At 42.1% G+C, this 9,998-nt stretch overlaps 1 protein-coding gene across 4 annotated transcripts in view; it reads left to right on the plus strand.

Annotated features, from left to right (window-relative positions):
- LOC129825403 (uncharacterized) overlaps positions 1-6,883 on the plus strand; it is a 39,461-nt gene extending 32,578 nt beyond the window's left edge. For all 4 annotated transcript variants that reach the window (XM_055885492.1, XM_055885490.1, XM_055885493.1 and 1 more), the window contains exon 16: positions 4,925-6,883. In XM_055885492.1, coding sequence (XP_055741467.1) covers positions 4,925-6,109 — 1,185 coding nt within the window. In that variant the 3' untranslated portion in view covers positions 6,110-6,883. The remainder of the gene's footprint in view (positions 1-4,924) is intronic.
- Positions 6,884-9,998: the final 3,115 nt, after the last annotated feature.

Raw genomic sequence — 9,998 nt, forward strand, 5'->3', positions numbered from 1 at the left:
GTTATTGTGTAGCCTGTAGTTTCTGCACATACTACCACTGCGCATTCATACTTTGCACTAGTGCTATGCCATGTTGTGTTTCTATACTGAACAACATAAACACAACATGCAACAATTTCAAAGATTTTACTGAGTTACAGTTCATATGAGGATATCGGTCAATTGAAATATAATCATTAGGCCCTAATCTATGGATTTCACCTGACTGGGAATACAGATATTTATCTGTTGTTCACAGATGCCTTGTAAAAATATATATTTTTTAAATGGGCCTCACAATGGGCCTCAGGATCACCTCACGGTATTTCTGTACATTCAAATTGCCATCAATAAAATGCAATTGTGTTTGTTGTCCGTAGCTTATGCCTGCCTGCCTGCCTGCCTGCATGCCTGCCTGCCCGCCACCATCCAGCGCTGTGTTCACAACGTTGACATCAGCAAACCCCTCGCCCACACGACGCCATACACGTGTTCTGTGGTTGTGAGGCCGGTTGGACATACTGACAAATTCTCTAAAACGTTAAATTCTCTGGTAACAGTTCTGGTGGGCATTCCTACAGTCAGCATGCCAATTGCACGCTCCCTCAACTTGAGATAACTGTGACTTTGTGTTGTGTGACAACTGCACATTTTAGTGGCCTTTTATTGTCCCCAGCACAAGGGGTCCCTGTGTAATGAAATTGTATCTATTTTTGTCCTGGTGCCACAGGGTTGTAAATTACAATACGCATGCGGGAGCTCCAAGAACCATCTGAAACTGTTATTAGGTAACATGTAAATTGTTGGTCCCATGTTTTATGAGCTGAAATAAAATAAAATTTTGCAACTTTTGTGCACAAATTAGTTAACATCCATGTTAGTGAGCATTTCTCCTTTGCCAAAAGGATCCATCAACCGGACTGGTGTAGCATATCACGAAGCTAATACAACAGAATGAACATTACACAGGTGCACCTTGTGCTGAGGACAAAAGGCCACTTTAAAATGTGCAGTTTTGTCACAACACAATGCTGCAGAAGTCAAGTTTTGAGGGAGCTTGCAATTGGCATGCTGACTGCAAGAATGTCCACCAGAGCTGTTGCCAGAGAATTTTATGTTTTTTTCTCTACCGTAAGCCGCATCCGTCATTTTAGAGAATTTGGCAGTACATCCAACCGGCCTCACAGCAGCAGACCACGTGTATGGCGTCGTGTGGGCGAGCAAGTTTGCTGATGTCAACATTGTGAACAAAGTGCCCTGCGGTGGGGGTGGGGTTATGGTATGGGCAGGCATAAGCTACGGACAACGAACACAATTGCATTTTATCCATGGCAATTTGAATGCACAGAGATCAGTGATGAGATCCTGAGGCCCATTGTCGTGCCATTCATCCACCGCCACCACCTCATGTTTCAGCATGATAATGCACTGCCCCATGTTGCAAGGATCTGTACACACTTCCTGGAAGCTGAAAATATCCCAGTTCTTCCATCGCCTGCATATTCACCACACGTCACCCACTTAGCATGTTTGGGATGCTCTGGATCGACCCGTACGACAGCGTGTTCCAGTTCCCACCAATATCCAGCAACTTCGCACAGCCATTGAGGAGTGGTACAACATTCCACAATCAACAGCCTGATCAACTCTATGCGAAGAAGTGTCATGCTGCATGAGGCAAATGGTGGTCACACAAGATACTGACTGGTGTTCTGATTCACGCCTGTGACCAAAAGATGCATATTTGTATACCCAGTCATGTGAAGTCCATAGATTAGAGCCTAACGCATGTATTTAAATTGACTGATTTCATTATATGAACTGTAACTCAGTAAAATCTTTGAAATTGTTTCAGTATGCCTTTACAATTTTGGTCAGTATAATTTGACCGAACTTTGAAAAGAATAATGGGCAAATGTTGTGCAATCCAGGTGTGGAAAGCTCTTAGACTTCTCCAGAAAGACTCACAGCTGTAATCACTGCCTAAGGTGCTTCTACAACGTATTGACTCGGGTGTGAATACTTATGTAAATTATATATTTCTGTATTTTGTTTTCAATAAAATAGCAAACATTTCTAAAAACATGTTTTCACTCTGTCATTATGGGGTATTGTGTGTAGATGGGTGAGAGAAAAAAATATATTCAATACATTTTTAATTTGGACTGTAAAAACAAAATGTGGAATAAGTCAAGGGGTATGAATACTTTCCGAAGGCACTGTAAAATGTATGTATGCTTTATTCACATGATAGTACTAATCAGTGACACCGCTTTGAAACTTTATCCCCCATGTAATGCATGTCTTTAAAATAATCCACACTGTTTCCAGTGTACCTAATATTCAAAATAGTTGAACGAATAGAAGTGAGCAATCATTAACAGTCAATACGTTTCAAAGGTCAATAAAGAGTTAAGGTGTAATGAGCATGTTTCTTGAGTTCTTCTGCTCAGATCTTTGGTATGTACGTGTCAGCCAATAGGTTTTTATTTGAGAGCGACAGTGCATGCTGCGACAGTGCTTGTTTCCACAGCTGACAGTCTAGGTTGATCAAACAGAGAAAAACTTGACTTCTTCCTGTTTTCTCTAATTGAGAGATTCTGAGGTTCACAGCTTCCTTTCAAACTTGGTTTAGAATAGTCCCAAGAGTCTTTTGAAACTTGATTACTCCGTTTTTCTGGTAAGTCCTCTCTTACACAATACATGGAATAATATGTGACTGAAGCAATCTTACCATGTTTAATAAAATATATAATTTACTGTTGTTCTTAATGTAAAGAAAACTGCTGGGTTAAATATGTTCAACATGCACTTAAATCTTTATTTGGAAACATGACATTCAACTAGATCTTTCTGTAGATTACATTGTGTGTATTGTAATAAAATCCGTTGATTTCTAAACATGTCATACCTGAAATTGACACAGTTGTTTGCAACTCGTTTCAATTCTACTTTTTGACTGTATTGTCTGAAATGTAATTGTCTGCATTGATGCACATTATACAATTTTAATTACCATTCATTCATTTCACAAAAGTACTTTTTCTATCATAAGTCTGTCACACTTGGAAAAAGTACTCAATTGTCATTCGTGAGAAAAAGTAATGATGCCTTAATAGAAAATTACTCAATTAAAAGTGAGAGTCACACAGTAAAATATTCCTTGAGTAATAGTATTTGGTTTTAAATATACTTATGTATCAAAAGTAAAAGTATAAATATTTTTTTATTCCTTATATTAAACCATCCAGACGGCACAATTTTCTTGTTTTGTTATTTTTATTTATGGATCGGCAGGAGCACACCAACACTCAAAAGACATAATTTACAAATAAAGCATTTGTCTTTAGTGAGTCCACCAGATCAGAGGCAGTAGGGGTGACCAGGGATGTTCTCTTGATAAGTGTGAATTGGACCATTTCCCTGTGCTGCTAAGCATTCAAAATGTGACGAGTACTTTTGGGTGTCAGGGAATTGAGCAAAAAGTACATTATTTCCTTTAGGAATGTAGTGAAGTAAAAGTAGTCAAGAACATAAATAGTAAAGTAAAGTACAGATACTCAAAAAATAAAAATAAAGTATTTTTACTTAAGTACTTTACACCACTGAAAACAGTTACTTGTCTGCAATAGGTCCATGCTACATAAGACTGCTTTTATTTGTTGTTTAGGTTTATTACACGGTCTGAACTCACATAACCTGGGAATAAATCCCCCAAAATCTCAGGATCTTGCTGAAATGTATGTATACACTCTGCAGCTAGGAAAGGGGAACCTCACCGCAGAGAATAAGCAATGTCCCACAAAACATATTCTACAACATAGCCTATGCAAAAGCCTTTGACTAGGCTGTCTGGCCCAGATTGATCCTCCACAGCCAACATGAATGAACCAAAATGGTTGTAGTTAAGCCACCATCACTAATAGGTCAGAAGAGAGAAAGAAAATAAAGCCAGTGGATGTACCTTTAGTAGACCTCAGAGGGATGTATAGAAAACAGTAAGGTACGTCGATGTACTGTATGTCTTCACTTCATCTGTCAGGTGGTGGGGGATGTTATATAAGAATGAAGCGGGAAATACAGTATGTTTGAGTAATCTAACACGGATGAAGGTATACATAAAATAATGTTCCATGCACACATCTGATATAATTTCTAGATATCCAAATAGCTTCATATGAACTCACAATGCTCCTTGTACATATATTCATTTCTCCAATATCCATTTAGCTGATCATGTGCTTCAGTTGACATTTGATCAGGGAAGTCAGGCGAGATGATAAATCAATTCATTGTTGCCTTGCTGTGGTTGTTTTGCCACCCCATGTAATCTTTATGCTTTGGGAACAGCCACCATGCAGAAGTGAATAGTAGGAACAACAACAAGAAGCAGAACAACACTGGCATGTCTGTCAGTAACATTGAGACATTTTTATATTCAAAACACAGATTTTTTTTAAATTACAAATGTACAATGAATTGCCAATTGATAATGCCAGCATTGCCCCTAAAAGTCTCAATACTGACATGAAGTACTGTGCATCATTGAAAGCCAACCCCAGTTGTTCACTTCAGATACTTAACCACACTCGTGCATTTAAAGAAGAATTTGGGTCACAGTCAAGCAAGATTAGGGTTATGTGACCTGGTTCTCTGCAAATTTCCTTTCTCTGAATCGCATCACACTGCCAACCCTCTTCGACTCCAGATTACTTCAGTCACACCTTTGTAAGGATGTTAATTAACTACAATCAGAATTTTGCTTTATAGTTAAAATAACATACGTATACAGTAGTTGATAGTGATAGGATACATTTCAATAAAACAGAAATGCTTTTGGGGGGGGGGGGGGGGGGCATGAGTACATAGTATATGTTGAAATAAATTCCAAGTGTGTTATTAAATGAAAGACCTGTTCTTCTCTGAGTGCTCTCTCTATCCATAGGAGAAAATGAACCATACGGATAATGGCGAGGAAACAGTTAACAATTCAGTGGTGTATGACTATGATGTGGTGGAGCCATGTAATATGGAAGACAACAACAGTGTGGAGACAGTGGTGCGACTCTACATCCACTCTGTCATCTGCATCCTGGGTTTACTGGGCAACATCCTGGTGATCGTCACCTACGCCTTCTACAAGAAGGCCAAGTCCATGACGGACGTCTACCTTCTGAACGTGGCCATAGCAGACATGCTGTTTGTGGCGGCTCTACCCCTGATCATCTACAATGAGCAGAGTGGCTGGGCCATGGGGACGGTGGCCTGTAAGGTTCTCCGCGGGGCCTACAGCGTCAACCTGTACAGTGGCATGCTGCTGTTAGCTTGTATTAGCACCGACCGCTACATTGCTATCGTCCAGGCCCGTCGCTCCTTCCGGCTCCGCTCCCTGATCTTCAGCCGCATCATCTGCGCTGCAGTCTGGAGCCTGGCCCTGCTCCTCTCTGTCCCCACCTTTGTCTACTACGAGCGTTATGTGCCTGCACACAGCACCCTTGGAAATTATTATGACAACTATGATTACAACAATGCTACAACACCGTTTGATCTGGAGAACACCATATTCTTAGAGGAGGAGGACTATGTAGTCTGCAACTTCAGGTTCCCAGACAATGCCACAGCCCGTCAGATGAAGATCCTGGTCCCGAGCACCCAGATGGCGGTGGGCTTCTTGCTGCCCCTGTTGGTCATGGGCTTCTGCTATGCCAACATCATTGTCACGCTGCTGCGTGCCAAGAACTTCCAGAGGCACAAGGCGGTGCGCGTGGTGCTGGCTGTGGTGGTCGTGTTTATCATCTGTCATCTGCCCTACAACGTCGCGCTGCTCTACGACACGGTCAACAAATTCCAGAACCTGGCCTGCAGTCACGTGGATGCCACCGAAGTGGCCAAGACAGTGACGGAAACGGTGGCCTACCTGCACTGCTGCCTCAACCCGGTCCTATACGCCTTCATCGGGGTGAAGTTCAGGAACCACTTCAGGAAGATTGTGGAGGATGTGTGGTGCATTGGGAAGAGGGTCATGAATCCCCGACGCTTCTCCAGGGCCACGTCAGAGATGTATGTCTCCACTGTCCGCAAGTCTATGGATGGTTCCTCTACAGACAATGCATCTTCTTTCACCATGTGAGGACGAGACCCTGTGGTGGAGACTGCTATTGCTGTGAACCCTAGCGTAGTCTGATACATTTATCAATGTACCTATGCCATCTTTATTGAATGTTTCCATAAGCCTTACATGGAATAATCAATGTAAAATAACAAAAGCGTTTATTTAAATGGTACCTACTGTAATGTCAACTGTTTCTACTTGCTGTTTATTGTTTATGAATATGATATATCGGTTGTTGCTTTTATGCAGTTCTGTCTTTGGTTAATGCACAATTGTGGTTTATGTCTATGTTTGAACATATTTTGAAAGACAAAGTAAAACAATACTTTTTTATGGCCTATATTAATTTCCTAATGTATTTATTGACGGAAGGACAATACTATGTAATCTGGGTTTCAGCATGGCAAACTGCTCACAATTAGTAGATATACCAGCGTTGTTATTGTTACCCAGTAGATGGCGCCATTTACCCTCTTTACACTATGTCTCTACACAGTCTGGAATGAAGTGTTGTAAAATCAGTGCGGAGACAGCTTCCCTGGAATTAAGTGAGTTCTACAAAGATAAGGCAGTATTGTTGTTTAAGAAAGCCAAATATTAGGTCATATTTGATTTGAGTGAAATTATGTTATTGTCTTAGGTAATTGGTTCATAGCACAGACAATCTCATATGCACTATTTAGTTAGTGCATATTATTGTCAACTTAATGTTACATTTGTTGCTGGTTTTTAACCTTTGGGGCTTGATTGCTGTCATTTGTGCGCACTTGCTAATTAAAGATCCAAATTGAATTGTCTGTCTCTATGTAATACCCGGTGTACAGTTGTGAGAAGCTTCTGCAGGGGGTCTGTTGTGTTCATGACTCTGCCCTCAACCTATCATTATCAACAATTCATCATTAATCATGCCTAAGCATATATGACACCCCTGATTCAATTATTAAAATCATAATTTGTAATTATCCAACATTTCTTATGTCATTTTAAATGTTTAAAACTAAACAATAGTCCTATTTTCAACACAGGAGGCTGCTGAGGGGAGGACGGCTCATAATAATGGCTGGAACAGAGTAAATGGAATGGTATCAAACACAAGGAAACCATGTGTTTGATGTATTTAAGACCATTCCACTGATTCTGATCCAGTCATTACCACAAGCCCGTTCTCCCCAAATAAGGTTCCACCAACCTCCTGTGATGTTTAAGTTATGTAAGGATACTGTCTAAAATATTATAGTATTACTAAAAGTGAATTGATCCTGCTAAGCTACCAATACTACAAGCAGCCCTCCCAGAGAGTGACATTGAAAACCTGACTGACGAGTGAGGAAAATTATGTTAGCATGTTGTTAGCACTTTCCTTACACAAGTGGCTGTCTGTCATTCATTTAACTGGCAAGTCAAAACACTGTGACTAAGGGTTCCGCTATGTTTATGAAAGATATTATCTAATACTTGTACTTTTGTACCTTTAAATTACTAAAGGTATAAAAGAGGTTTAAAGGAGCAGGTACAACCAGTTGAATCCACGTAGAGACAAAGACGCAGTCATTCAGATGTAAGAACGGATTTTTTTAGGCATTCGTCGGATCCTACAAGCATTTCGCTACACCTGCAATAACATGTGCCTAGTATGTGTATGTGACCAAGACAATTTGATATAGTTTTAGTACAAAGGAGATATTGTGAAATGTAACCTTGGTTTGACCAAGTGGATAAAAAAAAACTATTTGGCAAACATATTGCGTCTCCTGCAGCAAGTCACACCATCACGCAAGCCACAAGGCTGTGAGAATAACTGTTGGCCAAGTCCTCCTCTATTCCCATGGCAATAACTAGTGTCAGTTCAGCTTCCAAGGCCAACTCATAAAGCGTATTGATGATCAATGCTTGACTCGGACTGAAATAGTTAGCGGTACTCATTTTGGGTGTTGGTGTTGTGCCGAAAAGCTCCCCTCTGACAGAATTCTTCGCATGAATGCGCACGCACTCAATTCTTCATTCCTGCGACTTGCTTGCTAGTTGAGATTTCTGATCACTTTAGGCTGCTATTTGGTTAACTACTTAACTATTTAGCAGTATTATGGCTTGGTGGTAGAAGCTGTTCAGGGTTTTGTTGGTTCCAGACTTGGTAGAACGGTAGCGCTTGCCATCCAGTAGCAGAGAGAATAGTCTATGACTTTGGTGGCTGAAATCTTTGACAATTTGACAAAGAAACTGTATATTTGTGTGCAGGAACCCTACATCCGTCAATGAGGCAGTACGTTAACACACCAAAAATCAATATATTGATAATGTACTATACACCACTACAGTAGTGAATGTGGTTGGTTTGGAGTTGAAAGGCTGTCATACAGCAGATAAGGTATGATTGAAAACCATTGAAGCTGTCAAACCATAAACAGGAAATAAAGAGCCAGTCAGCGAGTGAGCGAGCAGGCAGGAGATGCAAATCACTGGTTTTATTACAGCAATTCAAACATACTGAAACTGAAACACCCAACACCATCACTCACAAGCTTACAAGCCTTGGATTAGTATTATTAGCCTTTGGCCATTAGTTCGGCAGTACGATTGCCTTGGTCCACATAAACTTAACTCACACAGCATGCTCATTCATGAAGACGTTTGATTAGACTCAGCAGCAAGCTGAATATAGACTAGCAGCGGGATCTTTGTCATACACTGCTCAAAAAAATAAAGGGAACACTTAAACAACACAATGTAACTCCAAGTCAATCACACTTCTGTGAAATCAAACTGTCCACTTAGGAAGCAACACTGATTGACAATAAATTTCACATGCTGTTGTGCAAATGGAATAGACAAAAGGTGGAAATTATAGGCAATTAGCAAGACACCCCCCAAAACAGGAGTGATTCTGCAGGTGGTGTCCACAGACCACTTCTCAGTTCCTATGCTTCCTGGCTGATGTTTTGGTCACTTTTGAATGCTGGCGGTGCTCTCACTCTAGTGGTAGCATGAGACGGAGTCTACAACCCACACAAGTGGCTCAGGTAGTGCAGTTCATCCAGGATGGCACATCAATGCGAACTGTGGCAAAAAGGTTTGCTGTGTCTGTCAGCGTAGTGTCCAGAGCATGCAGGCGCTACCAGGAGACAGGCCAGTACATCAGGAGACGTGGAGGAGGCCGTAGGAGGGCAACAACCCAGCAGCAGGACCGCTACCTCCGCCTTTGTGCAAGGAGGTGCACTGCCAGCGCCCTGCAAAATGACCTCCAGCAGGCCACAAATGTGCATGTGTCAGCATATGGTCTCACAAGGGGTCTGAGGATCTCATCTCGGTACCTAATGGCAGTCAGGCTACCTCTGGCGAGCACATGGAGGGCTGTGCGGCCCCACAAAGAAATGCCACCCCACACCATGACTGACCCATCGCCAAACCGGTCATGCTGGAGGATGTTGCAGGCAGCAGAACGTTCTCCACGGCGTCTCCAGACTCTGTCACGTCTGTCACATGTGCTCATGTGCTCAGTGTGAACCTGCTTTCATCTGTGAAGAGCACAGGGCGCCAGTGGCGAATTTGCCAATCTTGGTGTTCTCTGGCAAATGCCAAACGTCCTGCACGGTGTTGGGCTGTAAGCACAACCCCCACCTGTGGACGTCGGGCCCTCATACCACCCTCATGGAGTCTGTTTCTGACCGTTTGAGCAGACACATGCACATTTGTGGCCTGCTGGAGGTCATTTTGCAGGGCTCTGGCAGTGCACCTCCTTGCACTAAGGCGGAGGTAGCGGTCCTGCTGCTGGGTTGTTGCCCTCCTACGGCCTCCTCCACGTCTCCTGATGTACTGGCCTGTCTCCTGGTAGCGCCTGCATGCTCTGGACACTACGCTGACAGACACAGCAAACCTTTTTGCCACAGTTCGCATTGATGTGCCATCCTGG

The sequence above is a fragment of the Salvelinus fontinalis genome, chromosome 27 (genome assembly GCF_029448725.1).
Source record: "Salvelinus fontinalis isolate EN_2023a chromosome 27, ASM2944872v1, whole genome shotgun sequence".
NCBI classification, from domain to species: domain Eukaryota; kingdom Metazoa; phylum Chordata; class Actinopteri; order Salmoniformes; family Salmonidae; genus Salvelinus; species Salvelinus fontinalis.